The 22692-nt window shown below is 43.6% G+C and overlaps 1 protein-coding gene across 2 annotated transcripts in view; it reads left to right on the plus strand.

Moving 5' to 3' along the window:
* Window positions 1-21799, plus strand: part of skila (SKI-like proto-oncogene a) — a 35817-nt gene extending 14018 nt beyond the window's left edge. For both annotated transcript variants that reach the window (XM_086272113.1, XM_086272114.1), the window contains exons 3-8: window positions 9113-9205; window positions 9699-9787; window positions 11740-11882; window positions 15025-15395; window positions 16050-16280; window positions 17320-21799. In XM_086272113.1, coding sequence (XP_086128239.1) covers window positions 9113-9205; window positions 9699-9787; window positions 11740-11882; window positions 15025-15395; window positions 16050-16280; window positions 17320-17562 — 1170 coding nt within the window. In that variant the 3' untranslated portion in view covers window positions 17563-21799. The remainder of the gene's footprint in view (window positions 1-9112; window positions 9206-9698; window positions 9788-11739; window positions 11883-15024; window positions 15396-16049; window positions 16281-17319) is intronic.
* Window positions 21800-22692: the final 893 nt, after the last annotated feature.

Consider the following 22692-nt stretch of genomic DNA (forward strand, 5'->3'; position numbering starts at 1 on the left):
ACTTAGGTGAGCCCCCAACAGCTTTCATAATTAACGTACTGGGGTGGGGGTGGGTGTGGGCCCTGGAGAGGAAACGTGTCGCACTGAGCTGCTGTGCTAGTGATGGTGAGCTCACGTGCGTTCAGTTTGCCCTCTGTGTTTGAGTCGGGTGAAGATTAGAAAAAATAAAAAAATCACACCCTCATTTCCAGGATGAATGTTACTAGACACGTTCACTACAGGCCTATAATGCATCACGTTAATCTAATGACTTACCTTGAGTAGATGGGAGTCAGAACCATCACACTCGCATAATATTGCTCTGAACGTGACATGAACCTGGTTGGAGTTTTGTTTTTAATGTTTTTCTGTCTCTCTGCAGCAGGGAGAGCAACTAAATTACATTTCAGATATCATAGATCTTCCTCCGAATGCTACAGCCAGTCTCTCTTTTACAAGGCTGAATCATATTTCCTTTCTAAAACAGCTGTGTGATTATGGCTAAAATTGTATTATTTAGCAACACACACTGTCTGTTCATCACTATTAATCACTGCAGTGCAGGCTGATGATTTCAAGTGACATAATGCAGTTGTACTTCTTGCCACTGATGCAATGTCTGTGGATAACAACCACACAATGCCTTTGAGTGTGTTTCATCATTTCTTCTGGGGATGCTAAGATTATATATGGCATACCGTGCCAGATTTCAAAGGGATTTCTTATATGTACTGCACCTTTTTCAAAGGTGAGAATTTGAAACCCAGCAAACATTTTTGTAGGTGTTTGACCTACGAGCCGTTTCCTTTTTTTTTTTTTTTTTCATATATATACTGTTAAAAGTACTAGATGCTCAATAAACATGACTAAATGTTCAATTTATGAACTTTGTGCATGTAATCCCTGTGAGCCAAATGCTCAGCCTTTAAACTTTAAACTGCTTTAAATGCCCAACTGCTCAAACCTTCTGTTTGCTGGGAGCAGCCAATCAGAAGAAAGCTGGTTTAAAGCTAGCGAAAAAGGAGCTAAAAAAATAGACACTTGAACTGATGTGTTTTACCAACACGCAGTATAAGACTGACTCATTCAAAGCTACTCTAGTGGAGTCCAAGAATAAGACTAGAGCTGAAAATGAGCAAAATAGAGCTGTCCTTTTTGCCCAAAACGTTGAGATATCACTTGTAAAAGGAAAGGTAGATATCTACAGGTTTATCTGTTTCTCAGGGTATTTTTTGATTATGGATTGGTCGATTAAACTATTTCAGGTCGTTTGGGGCTATACAATTACAGAAAAATCCAGTTTTCTGTCAGCTATCACCCTCCCATTTTGACCCAGGAAAACTGGTTTTATCCACAGAGTCAGTGGCAAATTAATCATTTTCACCAGAAGTATATTTTTCACCCTCTACAATAATATATACAGTGTCATAGGGGCTGTATGTATGTGAGGTGTGGGGGTGGGGATTACCTTAGTCTGTGCAGCCTACATAGTGTATTCCAGTCAGACAATTTGTCCATTCATGAGGTAACATCATTACAACCCTCCACATACACTGCTTTGAACACACACTGGAAGCTGCCGCCTGGGAGTTGACGGTGAAACATGAGAAACGGAGAAAGGGGGGGGAGGGAGATGAATAGAAAAATTGATCGAGAGAGCTTCAAGAGGCGCCTTTTTGAGAAAAATTGTAACTTTTTTTTTTTTTTTTTTTTTTTTATGTGAAGAATCCCAGAGAAATAGTGTTGCCGCTCTCCAAATTAAACCCCCGTCTGCCGTAAAGCTACAGTCGGTGGACAGTAGATTGTGCGTTTATTAGTGGGGAGAGATGGCTTTTATAACTCGCTTCATTTTCTGCCATAGACTGCCCATTAACCGTTTCTCCACTGGGTCCCATTTGTTCTCGCAATCAAGGCTGCAGTGTGTGGATTGTAAAATGGCTGACTGGAACTGTAGCTGTTAGAGGAAGGAGTTCAGCATGTTGTCAGGGAGAGGAAAAGCTGTGTGTGTGTGTGTGTGTGTGTGTGTGTGTGTGTGTGTGTGTGTTTGACGTGCATGTGATGACTGTCTAGACAGAGTGCCTTTGTGGCGCAAAAATGTACTCAAGGCCCGAAGCCAAACACAAGTTGGGAATGAACCTGTGTGTGTGTGTGTGTGTGTGTCTGTCGAGCATGACTGGTCTGGCTTATCAGTGTGCTTGTCTGGCTTTAGTCTTACTCTTTGTGTTTGGAAAGGGGGAGGAACAGGTGTGTGCGTGTCTGGGGGAAGGCACAGACAGACAAGCAGTCACATGCTGTCGTTCTTTCTCCTCATTTGTCTCGGCTGCCCCCCTTTTTTTATTTCCTGTTTCCTTCTGTCACCTGTTTGTCTCAGCGTCCACCTGTCAGACCTGTCCTCATGCGTGCCCTGCTCTGTTTTCTTTCCCACTTATCTGCCGTTGCAGTGCCAAAGTGAATGAAAAATTTAGTTGAGCAATCTCCCGAGTATCTCAAGTTAAAATGTAACTGATATTTGTCAGGAACCAAACAGCCAGACCTCGAAGTGATCTCATTTCACTATGGTGAGTTAATCACAGAGCCTCTACTAAAAGTGTATTCCTTTAATTGCCCCACTTTGCTGCCCGGTTCCCCTGTGGGCTGTTATTGATTTGGCTGCTGAAACAAAGTGTGGCTCCCAGTCCGTGGATAAATGGCTTACTGGATTAAGACCTCCATATAAAACCCTCCAGCGTCTGTGTCTATGTATGGGGGCCAGGTGGGACCACCAGAGCACCCAGTAAAACCCAAATCAAACCCAGAAGACCAGCGTACAGTTGTCTGATCTTAATTGCAGGCAAAAGGATAAGCGGCTAAACCACAGCGGAGGTCGACGGATATAAAAAATTGTGATTTGAGTGGGAGCTGCACAGAGAAAGTGGTGTTGCTGCAACCACAGATTATTTCTATATTTTCCCAAATGCACAGTATGTTGTTTGATCTATTAAAAACTATGGATGCACAGTTATCAGCCAGAACCCCGTGGCCGATGGTTATCTCTCGTACAGCTGAACGATTTTAATATATGTCAGTTATTTGTTGTAAAGAACACATCTTTGTTTCCTTGGAACACAACAGGGAAATGAAGTGAATAAAAACACTCGACACTACTTTAAACATTGTGCATACCTACTTAAAGGATCAAAAACAGTGGAAAAGTCTGAGCCGTTTGGTGATTTTTGAGTTTACAGAGATAAATAAATGTGCCTTGTTTTTGCAGTTCAGCCAGGAAGTGTATATAAAACAATGTATCTCTTGCTCGATCTTTGACACAGTTGACGACTACAGCAGTACAGGATGTGGTCTAGAAACAGACAGGGTGTGACTGTCTCTCCGAGTGTGTCTGCGTACGTGTGTGTTCCTAGTCCTCTCTGACTGCCTAAAGAAACACGCACACACACAATTTTCACTTCCTCCTCTGAGAGGAAAAAGGAGAATAAGCTGCATCATTTTGTCGTCGTCCTCCTCCTGCTGCTGCTATCCGTTCAGCATCTCCATTCCTCTCCTGAATGCCAGGCACATGAATGATTGGAGGATGGGGACGCACTTACGTTCATGTCCCCTGAAATGGGTTGTGGTGTTCGTTGGGGTTTTCTTTCAGTTTTCATACCCAGCAACTGATGTCACGGTTTCAGCAGATGTGAAGAGAGTGGTTCCCAGCTGTGCGTGTGTGTGAGGGCACAGAAGGGTTTTTAAAAACACGCAAACACACTGCTTCTGTGGGATGAAAGGTCAGATCAAGGCTTGCCCACTCTTTATTATGGCCTAGATAAGATCAGGCGTGTCAAGACTTGCTGTTGTGTTTGTATGAGCTTTTTATATCCTGGGCAGGCTTTTAAAGTTTTAACACATCTGTAGTGTTTTCTCTGAACAAAGAGCAAAATATTTATAATGAAGGCAAAGAAGGGATTCAGTAATAAAATTGCAGCTAATGTTTATTTGCAATACAAGTAATTGTTCTTTCCTAGAAAATGGTGAGAAATATTACTCAAAATGATGTAATGCATCTTTTTTGTTTTTAAAGCTTTTCAGTAATACAGAAAGGGACAGTTTACTTTAACCTCCTAGGACCTGGCGTCCACATATGTGGACATCACATTTATTATTATTGTATTTAGACCAAAATACTCAAATTTGCTCTACAAGGGCCTGATATCCACTTACGAGGACATTATACTGCTACTGTTCTATCGAAATTTTAAATAAATATCCTCATATGTGGCTCTCATTTTTCTTAGAAACAAAAATTAGGTAAAACCAAAAAATCAGGTAATTCTTTGTCTTTACATTCATCAGGTCACAAAATATCAAAGAGAAATTAAAAATGCATGCCGTGGAAGAGTTCAGGTCTTAGGAGGTTAAAGGTGAAACGTTACGCTTTTCTTATTTTCTTCTCTGTATATGCTGTTACAATGCTGGATACCCATATTAAACATGGTCAGACTTTGAAATAATGAGGTCAGCGTATGTGCACATAATCCCTACGAGCCTAAAGCTCAGGCTTCAGACTGCTCTAAACACTCGGTTTCAGGTAGGATTTTCTACTTTTGGCTCTGTATATTGTCAAACAGTGGGTATATTTTATTCTGTTGTCGTCACGCATTCACATGGCTTTTGCTGTGAGCACACAAGCCCAAATAAACCTTCTGTTTGCGATGAGCAGCCAGTCAGGAGGAGTTAATACAGCTTATTTCAGTGAGAGGCTCGTGATAAGATAAACAGAGATTATTTTGATCTGCGAGTTTTGCAGACCTACTCCAGTAGAGTTTACGGAGCTGGAAATGAGCTGTAACTTCTTTTTACATAAGTTCCTGAAATGGTTTTCTGTCAGCTTATCGTGCAAGTTTGAGCTGAAGTAACCTGTGACTTTCCTGAGATTTGTTAACTAACAGAGACCGCAAGTGCCAGTTTGCTCCATCTTATGTGTATGTGTTTGTTAGAGGGGTAAGCCTGGTGTGTGTTTTATTATGCATGTATGGGGACCGGATGTGTATTTATAGCAAAGAGTAACTGCACGTGTGTGTTTGTGCACTGAGACAGCAGTCATTTAGTGGGTCCACGTGACAGGAGTGGAGTGGCGCTTGACCTCGGGCTTGTTTGCTGTGTGTGTGTGTGTGTGTGTGTGTGTGTGTCAGTCTGCGTTGGTTCATATGTGGTTCATATAAATTACACCAAGAGTAGGAAAAAGAGACTCTGCTTGTTGTCTTGTCAGGATGAGCTGAAGGAGACTCACTTAAATGAAGTGCAGTCTTCAGGTATGAAGAAATTCACTGTCAACTTTTGTAGGTTGACAGCCTTCACCCCAGTCAGGCAGCAGCTCGTTGGCAACGTGGCGAGGTATGCAATCTACTTCATCTTGGTTCTAGCAAAAATGAACAAAAACCTCAACCAGCTGCAAAAATGCGCAGTTAGAGCATCTTTTCTTTTTTCCCTGCTCACAGGAGAATGCCATGCTCCCATTGAAATGCTCCTTTGCTGTGTGGGCTATCGCTTAAATACATTTGCTCTGCCAGACTGTGCATGCTAATGTACAGTCATGGGTGCCTGCGTAGTAAAGTGCCGCTTGTTACTGTTTGATTTACTGGCACTTTACAAAGACACACAGACACACATTAGAAAAACCACTTTCTACTCCATTAAAGCGTCTGCTGCAGAAATGTCACGTATGCTGAAAAAATGGGTCACTGTGAGTTCACATGGCTGCGGCTACATCCAGCTACACAGTGGTGGGACAAGCCAGCGTGAAGCTGCAGCAGCAGGCAGACTGCTGGTGATTAGGATCAACAGAGCAGAGTTCAGCCGAGTGAGTGTGTGGAATGCTAATCCACATTGTCATAAGGCGAGCTTCAGCCTGACAAAGGGTTGGAGACATAAGGGGGTTAGTTGTGTGTTTGTGTGTTGCAGAGGCACCCCAGATAAGAGAGGTACTTCGTTATTGCAGATTAGGACCCAGTAGCAGTTTGGTGTGTTTTTAATAAAGCAAGGTGGGGGTGGGAAGGTGAGGAAAATGGTAGTAGTGCCGAAATGTGCAAACGTTTGCACTGGCACATATTCATTAAGGAAGAGAGAGTGCAGAGCAGCAGGAATAATGAGCAGGGGTGTGTGCGTGCGTGTGTGCGTGAGTGGGTGGTGGGCGTTAAGCCGTCAGCTGTCAGGTATGCAGGAGTCACTGGGAGCGACAGGCAGCCATTAGTGTAGCGCACACACGTGCATGTTTGTTTGGTCTGTGTGTGGGTACAGAACATACAGAAGTAATGGCCCACCTGCAGCCTTGTTCTTTTACTGTGTTTTCTGGGTGTTTCTCACATTTATACTAAAACCCAGACCCTGGGAGTTTCCTTTTGAAGGGTGACTATGCCTGTAACCACCATTAGTCACACAGACTGTATATCAGTGATTGCCAAAGTGTGGCCTGCGGCCTCTCTGTGGGCACTAAAAGTACTGCAGGTAGACCTAGCGATTTGTATTAAATTCTTAAATCATTTTTGAATTCACACCTTCTAAACTTTTGTGACTCGATCAAATGAAAGATTGAATCAAATTATAATCCTTTTGGTGTAATTCTTATGAGCTTTTATAGGATAACATTTATTGGGATACTTTTTCGACTGCGGTTTAATAAGTAGTTTAAAATTAGAAAACAAAGCAAAACTAATGAAGCAAAGCCATGGGTTTAAATTTTATTATTTATTTATTTATTTCCTGGTGATTTTCCTTTGGTGGAATTTCCAGACTTCTTTAGTTGGCGTCAGATATGAGGGGAAAACCCTGGACCTTAATCTGTTCTTTGTCCTTAACCATAAAACCTACAGTCTTGACCCTCAAACAGCCCCAAAATGAGCGTTGGCCAAAATGTCCTTGTTTACCAGTAATGTCCTCGCTCTCAAGGTCTAATTGGTCCTTGCAAATACAGACACACACACATGCACACACAGACAAAGGAGGGTGCAGACCTAGCCTTTAATGAGCTGTCAGTCGTCTTAGCAGCCAAACATCTGTCGTTGTAGAGATCAAGCAGATGAAAGACCTCTGTATGACCTGACGTTACTATCAGTTTGGCCCACGCGCTCCCTCTGTATGTGTTTGACACACACACACACACACACACACACACACACACACACACACACACACACACACCATTCTTTACATTGGACAGACCCAGCTCACCGCCACACCACTGCAGTGGTTACATCGTGGTTTCTGTCAGTCCTCCTTCTCTCTGTCTCTTCCCTGTCACCCCTCTCTCTTTCTGAGCTGTTCACTCTGTCCCTTCCCCCTCCTCCACTCAGTGCTGCAGTGCTGGAAGGGGAAACGGGAAAAAACCAAAAACACACTAACCATAAACATTCACAAATGATCGAGGTCCCGTCTGTATACACACAGACTAACAACCACACCTGGCTCACACATACGGCTCCAGCCTTTTAACATTTGCATGAACATGCTCATTCATGCATGGCCTTGTAAATAAGGGACTATCCCCCCTACATACAGTTCAGAAAAACTCTCATGCAAATCACTACTACTAGTTTTGTTTTTTTGTTTTCTTTTGCTGATGAATATAGAAGTTGTGATTTGAGGTGGAGGTACAGAGCATAAAGTCACAGGTCACATTCACTTGCCGTGAATTAATTGCTGTTAAAAATAGATGTTGGTATCGACTGTTATGTGCAAGTAAGATGGCATTTAGAGGTATCCATGTGTCACATCAATTCTTCGAGGGCCACATGAATTCTTTTAAGAAAGACGCTGTGGCTTCTCTAGGTAGCGAAACAGAAGGTGAATAGATAAATAAAAATGATCATGTGTGCTTCGTGGAATATGTAACAGGTGAATAATTGTGTTTTTTGTAAATAATACATGCTTAAGCTGCTGAATGAGGCTGCTGCTGGACCGGTATAAATGATAAGCGGCTAATACGTGGCTGTCACAGTTATTTGCTGGCATTGTTCTGAGGCTGTTTAGCGCTGGTAATGACACAAGCTCTTAGCCGGTACAGCACAGAGGAAAATCCTTTAGTCCAGCTGATGAAAAGCTGCCTGTTTATTATTCACTGAGAGCTTGTGTGTCTGCGTTTTGTGGATAAACGTTTTATAGCGGGCTTTAAACGGGTACTAAGTCAATTATTGATGCTTTCACACTTTTCTCTTCCCCTTCTTCTTTCGTCTCCTTCCTCTTCTTACCATCTCTCTTCTCTCTGCATCTCCCTTCTCAATCTGCTGTGTGTCGGTCGCTGTGGGCTCCCTAACGGCTCGCATTGCGATGCTGTGCATTGTTGTTCCTCTGCTGTCTCTGTTACCTGTCAGTTAGGTAGACCATGTTTGTGAAATGCACGGAGCATGTGTGTCAGGCCTGCCTGTCACAGATAAGCATCAGCTACATCAGCTTGTGGCCTCTCGCCGAGCGTGGCCTGGATATAAAAAAAAAAAACCTCAACCCAAAACGAAACGGTGAGATAGACAAAACTAGAGGCAGCAGGCAGTTCTTACTCAACATCCTCTGAGGGTATGACGCTGACACAGGAAACACAAACGTACATTTTCCTGTACAGCGCGTGTTTTGATTCCAGCTGCGTTGCATGTATGCCGATGTCTGACACGCTCAGAAGCGTGTAGCAACAGGCCGCGTCGACTCACAGCTAGGCTTTTTTTCCTGTTTTAGTCATAGGCCTTCCACTATGGGCTCATTCGGCTGCGACACCAGGTTTATCCATTTCCTCGCTGCCTTCGTTTTCCTCACAGCTGCGTTATGGCCAGCTCAGGCTAGTTCACTTACTTCTGCACACATTTGTATCCATCCTTTACATCTTGAGTGTCATTTGTCTCCATTTCCTATCGTTTAAGTGCCGTTTGTCTCCATCTTTCCCCCTCTGCGTCTGCGTGCCTGGTGTAATTTCTCTCCTCTCTGCATGCTTCCTCGCATTCTCACACCTCCTGACGGAAATGCTCATTTTGAGTCGTTCAGACTATTCCAACAAATGTATTCGGTGCAGCACTACATCTGTGTCTTCCTCTCGCTCTCTGCTGTATTTAACCTTGGGGTGTCTTTGCTCGTCTATTTAACCACCATCTCTCTTTCTCTCTCCTTCTGTTTTCAGAAGGTGGTGGAGGAGGAGAGCCAGGTGAGGAAACCCTCGTTAGATATCTGCTCCACCAGCGACAAGTTGGCTGATGCTGACCCAGCGAGAAAGGTCAGTTATCATTTCCCTCCCTGTGATACCTTCCCCCATTCCTTTCCTCCCCCTTCCTCCACGCTCAGGTACCCCCCCCCCCCCCCCCCCACTGATAGACACACCCCCTGCTCACTCATTCATAGCGGCATGCTTCTCCTCTGTTGTACCAAGCTGCTCTGCTCCTCGCCCCCTCCCCCGCTAACGTGCCCAGTGTCTCAACTGATGCCTGATGGATGATCCCCCTTTCACATGTATGCATGCATATTAACTATATTATGGCTCCAAGAGCGCCACGTGCAGCACATTTCTTTCTCCTTCCGCTGTCTTTCTCCACGTATTTGTGTGTGTGTGTGTGCACGTTCATGCATCTGATTGCTTTTGTAATAATTTATCTAATGCGCTGTGAAGGCTGTTCACCAATCAATATATGAGGATGGAAGATGTGCAGTTTTGTTTTTGTTTGTTTTTTTGTTTTGTGCCACATTTATCTATTTGTTTGCGTTTCCAACAGGGAAAAGCATCTCCACCGACTCTTGTGTTCAACCGGCTTTTCTCAGAAATTAAGGAGGAGCCAGGACACCCCACCCTGGTCCATCCCAGGTACTACACCTTATTAACCCTAAGTCAGTTATTCCAGTAAAAGCTTTGAGGCTTGTAACTATCATATTTCTGATCTCCACTGCACCAAAGAGATCAAATTTCTCCAACAAAGATATAAAGCGGAGTCGAAAAGCAGAGAGCGTGTGGTATTCTGGTTTAATAAATGATGATTATCACAATATTTTCCTGTTAATAAACAGCATTAATTAACCATCTCAAACTTAGTGCCACTTTTATTTGGTGGTTTTAGAGATGTAGCAAGATGAAGAAGATTCTTCCCTTGATTATTTGTTTCATCTTTGAAAATTTAATAGCCTACAGCAGGCTGCCTTTAAAACTGTGTGCTGCATAAATAAACATATTCTGTGTGTTTTCATATAAAAAGAAAAGAAAAGCAGGAAATCAACATGTGTGAAGAGTTTTCTGGTTATTAGAAAAATTTTTGGACTTTGTTCAAAAATCTGAAATGTCTGAAATTATGAATATTAACTTGCATAATCAATGAATGAAGCAGTTGTTGCCCCTCACATTGTTTTATTTTTCCAGTGTAGAGAACTCTATTAAATCTTGCTGAAGGAGACGAGTGGTATTCACTTTAAAGATGGTTTTAGTTGGTTGTGCTAGACAAAATTAAAAGCTGCAGTTATTTAAGGACTTATCGATACCTGAATCTGTGCCAGATGGCCTGGTGTTATCTGTAAAAACACGGAGAAGAGATAAGACTCTCCTTGCCAGATATTATAGGTGTATGTTTTTAAGTTTTGTGTTGGCTTCAGTTTCTTCCTCTTCTTTTAATTTCTTGTGACTGCACTCCCTCGTCTCCTCCTCCTCCTCTCCCTCACTCGCTCCTTCCTCATTTCGTTTCCAAGCCCTCTGCATCTCCCACCGTCTCTCCATCCCCAGGGGACACCAGCTCTTGTTTAGATGTGGCTCACAGTAATCTGACCCAGATTAAAGCCATAGCTACATGTGACTGCCTGTGACTTACTGACTGCGTGGAGGCCTGCAGACTCCAGGCCAGACAAATTGGAGGGATTATAGCTCTGGTCACCTGTCAGCATCACACGATTGCTACACGTACAAACCAGTCAAGACCAGTTTGCAGTGTGTCTTTTGCATCCCAGAGTTGGTAATAATGCAGCGCCCTAACAGTTGGATGTCGTGCCAGACATCCGCAGCACTTAAAGTCGAATCTGGATCGCCGCAAACATCCATTAGTGCTACACTTGTCACATACAAGCCAGGCTTACATTATTCAGTTGCTTCTGAGCCGTTTCATGTAGAGGAGTGGTTTTCATTCAGGCGAGCAGACAGACCAAGCGTTGTGTGTCTGCTCTGGAAGAAAACGAAGCACAGAGTCCCACTGAGCTGCCATTCTTACCCTAGTTCACTGTTCCAGCCTCAGCCCTGTCTGGAGGGGGCTGCTGATGGGGGAGGGGTTCAAAGCTCCTCTCTTCTCCTCCTTTCTTTTTCTCCCTCTCTTTAACTTCCCTTCACACCATCATGAAACAGTGTTGGTTTAGTGGCCTGGGAGTATCTCACAGCACAATCTCTCTTTCTCCCAGTTGCATCCACTACTTGAACATTTGTGATATGCAAAAGATGTGTTTAGGCTGAGATCCTGTAAACATGTGGCAGAGATTTTTTTTTTTTCCTGCAGCCTTCCCAGCGTCCATTTACTTTGGGCTAGAGCAAACGCCACATTAGTTAAAGTAGCTGCCGAGTCAATAATTTGTTGGTACGATCATCGCTTCAAACACAAGATTATGTAAAAGGTGGCGCTAGTTCCTGTATGCCTAGAATAAAAGGGCAAAGAACAGATGCTTAATTCAGTCCTTACATATTTAGAAACCAGACAAATGTTGGTGTTAATGAAGAAAATTGTGAATTGATTCAAAATTAGATGATGTTTATTTGAGTGCTTAAATGCCTTCTCTTTTTGTTTCTTCCAGTTACTACATGTACACATATGATAAGATGGTGGCTCCCAATGTGTCACTGCGAAGGGAGGCAGAGATGAGCCCCGAGATGCTGAGCGCACTGCTCAAACACCACTACAGTCGCAGAGTGCTGGGCCACGACGAGCCGCCAATGGGTCAGTAATAATACACCCAGCAGAGCTGAATTATTAACCAGCAAAGACGCGTGTAAAGCTTTTTAATGGCTCAACATACATGCTATAACCACTTAAACACACAATCTGGTCTTCAAATTAGGATTAGAAATAAATCAGTGACCATGTTATTGTTGCCTTCTGCCTGAGGGATTTGATGTTGGATAAGCAGAGCAGGAACATGTTTGTTGTCGTGTAAACGAGAAGAAAAATCTGATCAGAGATGATGTGACTTCCTCCGACACAAAGCTGCCAAGATAATCTGACTTCATCATGCTTTTTGGAAACCATACAAATCAGCCAAATAGAACAACAAATAAGATCATACCTTGTCTTACTTGACCTTCTTGTGAAATTAAAAGCAACAGCTGACGCTCTGTAATTATGTTCAAGTGAAAAGCTGAAAATGGCAGAGCCGATAATGGGCCAAAAGGCAGGAAATTGCTTCCAGTTTATCCATTTAATAACAGGCCTTAGATCTCCAGCAGTTAATAAGAGCTGCACATCTGCAGAGACACTGAGTCTAGCTGCAGAACCCAGCGTGAGTGGGCAGGTAGAGGAAGAGTTTCTGTACACAGATTGTCTTTCTTTAATTAACGGTGTCAGACATGAAGATGGAAAGTTACTTGGAGTTTGACTAATTAAAAAGCATAAAACTGACTGGAGACACACACACATTCAGACTGTTTTAACAGTGCATATTTTTTGGCTATAACAAGACAAAAAAAACATTTACATGGAGTGTGATCTCTGACAAAGTTGTGTTCCACTATTTTCTAGCTGAAAATTGTCAAACTAGAGCTCGTATAAACGCTTTCCACAAACACTCAGTACGAACGATATTTGGTTATTCCAGTAGTTTTCAAACATTTTTGTGTCATCAAAATTGCCCTAAAACTGAGCCATATTCACAGCTGTGCAGTGTCATGTGACAAATTGGCAGTTCAGCTTTTATTTAGAGATGCATCTGTGGTATCTCAGGGGACACCTCGGTGTTGGCGGGGTGGAAACGGCCATGACCTCCTCGTGTGTGTTTTCATGTGTATGCGTTCATGTTTTTCCTGCATTAATGAGATGTGTGTGTACTGTATATTTTTATATAATCTACGTCTATACAGAGAGAGAGAGAGAGAGAGGATGAATCACAGGAATGCTCTCTGTATGCCATTATTTCACCACGTCTGACTGCCAAGCTGTCGCCCTCCCTCTCTTTCATTCCTCTCAGGCATTTTCCTCTTTTCTTCTCCGACCAGTCCGTCTCTCCTCCCTCTTTCTCTTCCCATCAGCTGTCGCCACATCCTCCTCTCTGAGCGGGTTCTCCGTTTGCTCCTGCACTTCCTTCTTCTGCCTCTTTCATCTCAAGCCTTCTACCCCTTCATCATTTTCTTTTTTTAAACATTTTCTCCCCTCATTTAATGCCTTCCTCCCCCTGTTATATCTGTGCCGTTCACTCTTCCTTTTGTGGTTGTCTCTCTCTCTCCTCTGTTTATTTCCTTTTGATCTACCACCAAATGACTCACGCCTGTTATTTGTGCACTTCAGAGCATGGATCTGGGTGTGTGTGCAGGCACACACATGCACTAGCCAGTTTGAGTCAGTAAATGATTGTCCTCTCCGGGTCCAACATGCTGTGTACAGAGCATCCCGTTTCCTGTCACGCACATGCTGCATGATCATTACCCTCTGTTCTCCTGATGTCTTTGTCACCATTCACCATTTCGCCTTCTTCATCATTATCTTCTTCTTGTTCCCCACCTGCTTCTTCATCATCATTTTTGTCTGTCTGCGAGCTTATGGTTCAAATACACTGCCATACCTAACCTACATTTGTGCACTTGTGTTTTTGTGTGTCACTGTGCCAGTTGGATCTTGTATCTTGTATTTTGTGAGTGAAGCTAAGCCCAGCAGAGCAGCACACTAGGGCACTTTCCGCAAGTGTTGTTGGGCAAAGAAAACAACTCTATCTGTAGTCTGTGCCTTTGTGTTAAGTCTCCTCGTGGCTTATGGGATCGTAAGATTACTGCAGAGAGGCTGCTTTTTTAAAAATTCCACCTTAAAAACACTGTTTTGTTTTGCGAGAACTCCACAAATGAACAACCTTGACCTCAGTGGATAAATGAAGTGCAAACGAATTTGGAAGTACAGCAAGTCTTTGTTTCTATCACCAAGCCTGAGGGAGATTCAAAAAAATGAATTTCTAACTCCACAGAATCAAAAATGTAAGAGAATCGTTAAGCACCGGTGCTGTGGAAATTCTGAAACTCACACATCACATTTGAAAACACATTAAGCATCACTGTTGAGCTTTATAGCTTCTTGGTGCTTTTTGTTTTTTAATTCATTTTGATGACTTTACACTTGATAGCATATTTTCCTCCAAGTTCTATTTCTTATTAGCCTACATAGTGGCTAAAGAGACATTGGGCACTAAACATCCAGAGATGCCCAACACCTGATTCTTTTTTTTCTACATCTCTCCAGCTCTCACATACATATCAATTTTAGTCATTATGAAACAAGTTATATTTCAAATTACATTGTCACGTCACAGTTGTCTCACAGGAAGCTGTCAGAGAGGTGCTTAAATAATTCTAACCTTTTTATTAGCCAGTCACCCACATTAAAACCAGGTCAGCTGGAACTGAACTAGAGATGAAACTAGTCTTCTCCTTCTCATTTAAGCGATTGGAATCAAATTAAATTACGATACTGCCAGAGATTACCACCCTACCCACTGTTTCCCATGATGCTCCTCCTCCCAGGCCGCAGCGAGGGAACAAGCCAGGGTTTGAACAGTGGAGGAGCCCACGCAGAGCAGCGCGGCTCCCACACATGGCCCTTTATTCCTCTCTATTCTGCGTGCGTCTGAGGGCAAACACACAGAAAATTTGTGGGCGAGTGTTTGGTTCGTCAGCTGTTGCCGAGCCATACTTGTGCGCTGTGTGAGTGCACTGGTGCTGAGGAAGAATTGCAGGCGTTTATGAGGTTGTGCGAGGGTGTTACTAAGCGCGGGTGGCAGTGTGCATTAGCACGGCTCGCACTTCCTGTCTTTCACCCACCATTCTTCTTCTTCTTTTTCTTTTTAACTTCTTTCTTCATCTTCTTCATCTCCCTCCTTCCTCAGATCTTCACGCGTCGCCTGCTGTCGCTGCTGGTGCCGGGGAGGCCAAATCCCAATGTGCTGCTGCTGACTCGGCCACTGAGAGGGAATGCCAAACCCAGGCAGTTTCCATGGAGATGAGCAGCCCAGGCTACAAGAAAGCCACCCACATCACCGCCCACACCCCTCTTCCCCGTCCTCCTCCTGCGTCGCTGTTGTCATCGGTAACGGATGTAGCAGCTAAGGACGTGAGCTCTGCCACGAGCGGCGTTGTGGCGACGGTGGGGGGGCTGGAGGACGACAAGGACAGGATTGTTGTGGAGATCATGCAGATGTACAGCAGGCAGCAGGAGAAGCTCAACTCCACCCTGCACAAGCAGCTGCAGCTGGAAATGGTGAGTCGGTGGTCGGAAAGATAAACGAGGCCGAGATCAACGAGCCGATAACTGTTTCCGCCCATTAGAAGTGTCCTTGATGTGGAGGTGATCTTCACCTTCCACTAACCCCCTCTATTACTTCCTCCCATCACGTGGAACGTGTCAGTATCAGATTGTTCCACCAGTTTTTAACACAAGTCAGCAGAACAGTTCATATAAATCAGTGTTTCACTCGTTTAGCGTATTATTAAAGCCCTGGGTTTAATTTCAGTTTGGATGCATGGAAACTGAGTTGAACTAGATTATGGTGACATTCGCATCTACAGTTGAATTATGTTCTTCACTAATGGGATTTGGGGAAAATTGCATTTGTAATCTAAAATGAGATGCCACCATTAAAGAGTATTGGTGACAAAATGTCTGATGAAATAAAATGTAAGCAAACTGAAGCAAACAGCCTCCTTGTGGAGCTTCTGTAATGTGGCGGTAGAGCAGGTAGTAGTCGGAAGGTTGCTGGGTGCTCTAGCCTGCATGTTAAAGTATCCTTGCAAGATCCTGGACCCCCAAATTTCATCAGAGTGTGAATATTAGATAGAAAGACTATATATGCGAATCGGTCTATTTACCATTTGCAGGAGTCACTGAAATGTGACTTTTTCTTTGTGCCCCCAGGAGCTGGAGACTTTGCGTGGAGGCGAAGCAGCGAGGCTACGGGAGCTGAGCGCCGAGCAGCATGAGCTGCGCAGCGAGCTGGAGGCGGTGCACAGCGAGCAGGCACGGCAGCTCGGCCAGGCCCGCCAGGAGCAGCTGGAGCTGGAAACCCGTCTGGAGCAGCTCCGACAGCAGGCCTGCGCCTGCGAGCCAGGGGCGCAGCGCCAGCAAGAGGCCCACTACACAGCACAGGTACGGGCTTACAGGGGAACACATGCATGCACAGACTTTTGCATCAGAGTGAATCTCCGTGACATAAAGTGTGTTCACCGGCTTGCATCACTTAACATATGGCGTTTTTATCTTAAAGACATTAAGATTGAAAAGCTCCAGTGGGACTGAAACAAAGCACACTTTAACACAGCACTCTGCATATTAATATTAAAGTTGAGCTCGCTAAGCATTTACAATTAGTTCTCTTTTCATTTTCATCAGCATGTATGTACAAACATTTATCTTTGGATCTGTAGTTACTAGAGTCATGATTAAATCAGGTTTTTAGGTAAAATTATTTGGAGCTGCACTTATTAAACGTAGCAGTCAAATAGAAAGAATTTACTGTGATGCTGTGTGAGTCTGTGCGGAGCACATACTCAGACGTCTGTTTGGGTTTCAGTAGACCTAATCTTAATCTCTGTTACATCGGCCTGAGCTCTTCCACCTCCTGCCTTTGGCATCAAGCTGTCCCTTTGTTAAGAGAACGGGTGTGCACATTTCTGTGTGGCTCTGAGAGTTCAACATGGGGTTTTTTTTTGTTTTTTTTTTTTAAAGGTTTGGTGCACATTTCTTTGTTTACTGCTAAAAGGGGAAAAATACAATAAATGGTTACTCTGACTGATGGTTTAAGAGCTCTCAAAACACAACAGTAGTTATTCTGTCTGCACCACTTTGCAGTGTGTGTTGTAAAAGCCTCTGAGCCAACTATGTGTCTAAATGCAGGGTCTCTGTTGGTTTGTTTTTGATGGTTAACACCTGCCTGATTATGAGGATTTTACTGTTTTTTTTGGCCTGTTGCCGGAACAAGCCACAGCAATTTGATGATGTCATGTTGGGCTTTAGTTAATTATTTGTTGGGAACATTTCTTTAAATATTTACGACCAAAGTAGTTTGCAGAGGAATGAACAGTTGCGGGCCTGCTAAGAAAAATCTGAAATGAAGACTGTTGACAGATTACTATTAGATGTGGAAATGTGTGAGAGTAATGTGGCTCGTCTCTGTGTCTCCTTTCAGTTGTCCGACCTGCGTCAGAGGCTGGAGCGGGCGGAGGCTGACCGGCAGGAGCTGCAGGAGGAGCTGCGCATGGAGCGGGAGGCGCGCGAGAAGCTGGAGCGCACGATTGCCCAACTGAAGCAGCAGATGGCCCAGTCTGGCACGATGGGAGGCAGCCCCTCTCCTCCTCCTACTCCCTCCACCGGACCCCCTAACGCCCACTCCCCACCCTGCTCAGAGGCCCCAGCGGCTGGCCAAAAGTAACTGCCGCCCCTCCGGGCGCCTCCCCTCCCCCCCCTCATTCCTTTCCTCATCACCCGCCAAGTGTACAGACACAAAAAGATCAGCCCAAAGCTGAAAGGAGCATCACGTCTCCTCAGGCTGATTTGAAGTTGTGCATTACGCTCCCCTTTTGCTTAGTGTAGGATTGACTTTTGTTTTTGTAATTCAATGATCATTTAAAAAAGGAAAAAAAAATTATTTTTTTTTTTTAAATTTTCACTTCCCTCTCTTTAAACAGTATTTAAAGGTTTTTGGGCATGTATGTTGGGTTTAATTTATAGTTTTTACTGAACAAATAGCTGCTTCACAGACTGAAGACTGGTCCACTGAAGACCAACTCAATCCTTCACTATAACCCACCCCAACCCTCCCTGTTCTCCAATCCATATTCTACGACCCTCCCTTCCTGCTTACTGGTTTCTGGAGCTAATAATGACTTTGACTTTGAGATTTCGGATACAGATTCGCTCCTCCTTGAGGACGTCACATCACGCTACTACCTGGCACAGCAGCCAGCACTCCCGAACACATGGCGCCGCCTGACCCGTGCCCCTACTCTGTCTTTCTGTATGTAAAGCCCAAGTACCAGCGACCGCAGGAAACTGCACGGACATTTTATTACATTGTGTAACATGCGAAAACATCAAGTCTTTATGGGGGACAAAGACCTTTACTGTACAAAAAAAGAAAAAAGAAAAAAAATGGACTTAATGAAAATATGCCAATAGTGATGCTGAACTTGAAATGAGTGTTTTTCGGTGTGATCTCTACAAGGTAGCTAGCTAGGGAGTAGTGTTTCCTGCACTACAGCTGCTCCTAGCGACAGACTGGTTTTCTCCTCTGCTGGGCCACCTGGGCTCTCCTGATGTAGACCAAACAGTCTGCTAGATGAACCGCCAGTTGCCCCACATCTCCTCTGAAGAGCGCACACCTTCCATTGTCCTCTGCTCGGAAACTCCTTAACACTGTGTATTTTTATGTTTTTATTTTTTCACCTCTAGCCTGTCTATCTTCAAGATAGAAAGGAAAAACTGCTGTTTCAGGCTCGGCTTGAAGAAGTGTTGTGCACTCCTTGTGCCCCCCCCCCCCCCCCCTTCAGATCCCTCTGGGAAAGGAATGCGTCTGGACATGGGGGCCGAGCCGAAAGAAGAAAGGCAGAGCCCTCACGCGTGGTAGCTGTGCCGTGTTACTATACTTCATGCGACATCCTTACGTGCCTGCACACACTCGATCGCGTCGGTGCAGTGCAGGCATTCATGCAGAACAATGGCCCCAGAGTTCCCAGCAGATGATCAAAGTTGTAGTCTGCCCCTCTGCTTTCAGGCTTCTTTATTGTTAGCAGACCGTTGTATCCCCACCCTGCTCGCATGTGAGAAGTGGGTCGCAGGTGAAGGCAGTTAGTCCAGGGTGGTTTGGGTCCTGCTTTCCGTTATTCTGCCTGACTGAACAAACAGGACCGGGCAGGCAGGGAGAGGAAGAGCGGGAAGAATTGAGGGCCCAGAAGACTAGCGCACTCTCCCCCCACCTCACCCCTTGCGGCAGGCTGGGTGGCCCGTTTGCCGGCGGTACCGAAGGAGGCTTTTTTTCTTTCTTTCTTCTTTTTTTTTTTTTGTGCCGTCAGAATCGGGGGCAGCTGCCGTTGTCTGAGGCCCTCTGCCCACCCCCGAGCCAGACTGTACAGGATCTCCCAGCCAGCGCCTCCCTCTCTGCCCCCTCTCCCACAGTCACTCGCTCACACAGCCCGTGCATCCACCTCCTGTGTGAGATCAGCTGGGGGTGTGCAGCGTTTTTTTGTTTTGTTTTTTTTGTCAGAGCCCAGGAGAGCTTACAGACGTCCAGCCAGAGGAAGAGAAAACTTTTGTGTCAGTTGCCAGGCAAAGGAGCTTTTTATTGCCACTAAGAAGATCCCGGTTAAGCGAGCGAGCTTGTGCGTGTGTGTGTGTGTGTAAATAATCGTGTGTGTGGGGGGGTGTGGGAGGTGGTTTGCCTCGGTTAAACTCTGAGCTTTTTTTTTCTTTTTTTTCTTAATGCATCTGCCATTAATGCAAATTGATAGACATTCCACTGTGCTCCATCCTGTTTTCTCACACAGCTTCCCTTTACGATGACAGAGCTGAAGAAGCGGGCAGTTGTGGTTTGTTGACAGTCAGAAAAGCAGGTGCAGGTGCACAAACCAGTAAAAATCAACCCCCATGCCACAAATGTACACTCTACTGTTGTTCCATATTGAAATTATGAAAGAAAATATTTAACGTATTAACTAAAAGATTTATATTCACTTTGTAAATACAGTAGTCATTAATATATTAACTGTTCTTATAAATAAATAATCTTAAAAGGTTATAATATTTGGATCAGAACCGAGGCTTCAGTCAGCCCCAGTGTTTGTTTATTTTTCTTTTTTGCTTTCTTCATGAAAACTGATGTGAGAACTTGACTTTGTGTGGATGTGGGGGAGTGGAACACGTGGTTTACTGAGATGCGATGCAGGACAACAGCAAAAAATAGGAAAATATTACTTTGTTACACACTCCCCTCCCTTCTTTATGAACTTTTTTGTGGATTTCATCATAATGGACTGTTTACTGTGTAATGTAAGCTGTTTTCCTCCCTTCTGTCTCCTCTGAGCAAAATTGAAAATGCTTTGTGGATAAAATGAAAACTTTTCTTTTCTTTTCTTTGCATGGTTTACTGCCCCTTTACTTTTTGTATCTGTGGGCCACTATCGGTCTGTTTAATGTACAAAAAAAGAGAAAAAGATTTCCCTGCACATGACACACAGATTGAGTTGGCGCATGAATATTGAACGTGTGCAAGTTTTATATCGCGAGTGGATCAGAGGCTAGCTGAATATAAAGTCAGAGTCAGATCATGAAGAGTATAACCTGTAGCCTAATTTGTTTGGAATGTGTGTCTGTGGGCGGGCCTCCAATGTCTGACTGAAGCACAGCAGCTTTGCTCATGTAGCTCTGGACGTGCGATTGTGTCCTGATTTAAGATCATATATTATCCTCGTCATTTCTCACTTAGAATATAATCAGTATTAGTTTTTATTCACTTAATTACCTCTTCAGCTGAAAAATATATCAATACATATATAAAAATAAATATATATATATATATATTAATTAAAAATTCAACACACGAGCAGATATCTAAGGGAGGTCTGTACTTTCTGAGTAGTTTGCATTTTATACACATGGGGGCGCTGTTTAACTTTTTTAAACCACATCACAATGATTAAAAAAAGGACTAAAGAATAATGGGGCGTGCTGGGCCTTTTTGCATTTTGCTGTGTTATGAGAACTTGGATCTAGTTTGTACAGTTTTTACAGGTGTGAACTTTGCCCAACTGACTTAAAAAAAAAAAAAAAAAAAAGGAAAAAAAAAGTGGAGGTAGCTGTGTTTTATTTACCACATGAACAGATTTGAATGCAAGATTTGCATAACCATTCGCCTATGTGACGAGAACTTGTAAATGGCTACAAGTTGACCTTTGAAGTGTTTGAAGGTGGTTTGATTTGTAGTTGGGTGTGTGATTTCTTTGTTTTCTCTTTTCTTTTCTTCAGGCTGTAATTAGCCTTTTAAGTAGAGCTGATCACACTGATGGCCGGTCACTAAAAAGAATACCCTGATTTCGTTGATACACATCCTGTTATAGATGGAAAAAAGACAACTCCCCCCCCCCCCCCCCCCTTGATGCTGTTCTGAAACATGAAACAGTGTCTGTGTATGACCATTGCATACTATGTTGCCAATACTACAGTGTGATGAGACTTTTGTTCTTGCATGAATTGAGACACTGTTCTCCTACCTCATGTTGTGATATATATATTAAAAAAAAGATGTTTTTTTAAGCAGAAGACACTGCATCTCTGTTTATCATCATAGATATTTACTAGAAAGATTACATACCTGTAAATGCTTTTAGCTAATACCTCAGTTGTATCTAGTGTTTGTTTTTTTGGTTTTTTTCTGTTTTTGCCCTTTCCTGATTTCAGATCTTGTAAATAAAACCCTGTATAGACAATGAACTTGGATCAAATTCAAGTAAAGTTCTGTAGTGTCAAAATCCGTCATGTCTTTTTTCTAGACCGCCTTTAAGTATAGAGCTCACCAACATTTATGGTCCTGTACATCCTTACACATAACAGTCCGGTGCTGATAATCAGATCCACTTGATTAACTGATCAGCAGTAACTCTGAGCTCTTCTGTAAAAGCAGGTCAGTGTGTTAACTCAGTGCCAAGGAAAAAAGAGGGTTATAAGGCCAGACAAGTCCATCATTCATATGTGGACATCTCAGCAAATTCACCCCAAGGTCAGATTGTGCAAATCACCCAAGAGCTATATGTCAGGCTCTACAGGCCTCAGTTCACATGTTAAAGTTCATGACAGTATATTTAGAAAAGGACTGAACTGGGGAAAGCCTCTTCTCTGTAAAAAGAACATGGCAGCATGGCTTCATCTGAACAAATTTCATTTGGGCAGATGAGAGCAAAGTGGAGATGTTTGCCAAAAACTAAACACAGCACATCAGCACAAACACATCATACCAACTGTCAAGCACGGTGGTGGAGGGGTGATGAGTAGGCCTTGTCTTACAGCCACAGTCATTGAGTCGACCATAAACTCCTCTGTATTCTAAAGTCAAATGTGAGGTCATCTGTCTGGCAGCTAAAGCTTGGGTCAAACTGGGACAGGACAACGAAACTGCAACAAATCTACAGCAGAATTGCTGAAAAATGTAAGTGGTCCAGTCAAAGTCTAGACCTCAATCTGATTGAAATGTTGTGGAGAGATCTTAACAGAGCTGTGCATAAATGACTGCCTGTGATTCTTAATGAAGTGAAGCAACGTAAAGAGGAACGGGCCAGAATTCTTCCACTATGATGTGACAGACTGATAGAGTTATACAGAAAACAGTCATTTCCAGTTATCAATGCTAAAATAAACCTGTCGCCACTTTAGAACATCAGGAGTGACATACGTGTCCAGCAGCTATTTTTGGACCTCAACGAAAGAATGTTCTACCTTTTTATAATTGGTGGTGTTGTACTTGCATAATGTCACCAGTGGTTTTGAGTTCAAACTGGTGCTACATAAAAGTCAG

This window comes from Aulonocara sp. 'chitande type north' Nkhata Bay, linkage group LG18 (genome assembly GCF_057382095.1).
Source record: "Aulonocara sp. 'chitande type north' Nkhata Bay isolate Kocher_YH1m ecotype deep benthic linkage group LG18, A_spYH_male_GT1.1, whole genome shotgun sequence".
In the NCBI taxonomy this organism is placed as follows: Eukaryota; Metazoa; Chordata; class Actinopteri; order Cichliformes; family Cichlidae; genus Aulonocara; species Aulonocara sp. 'chitande type north' Nkhata Bay.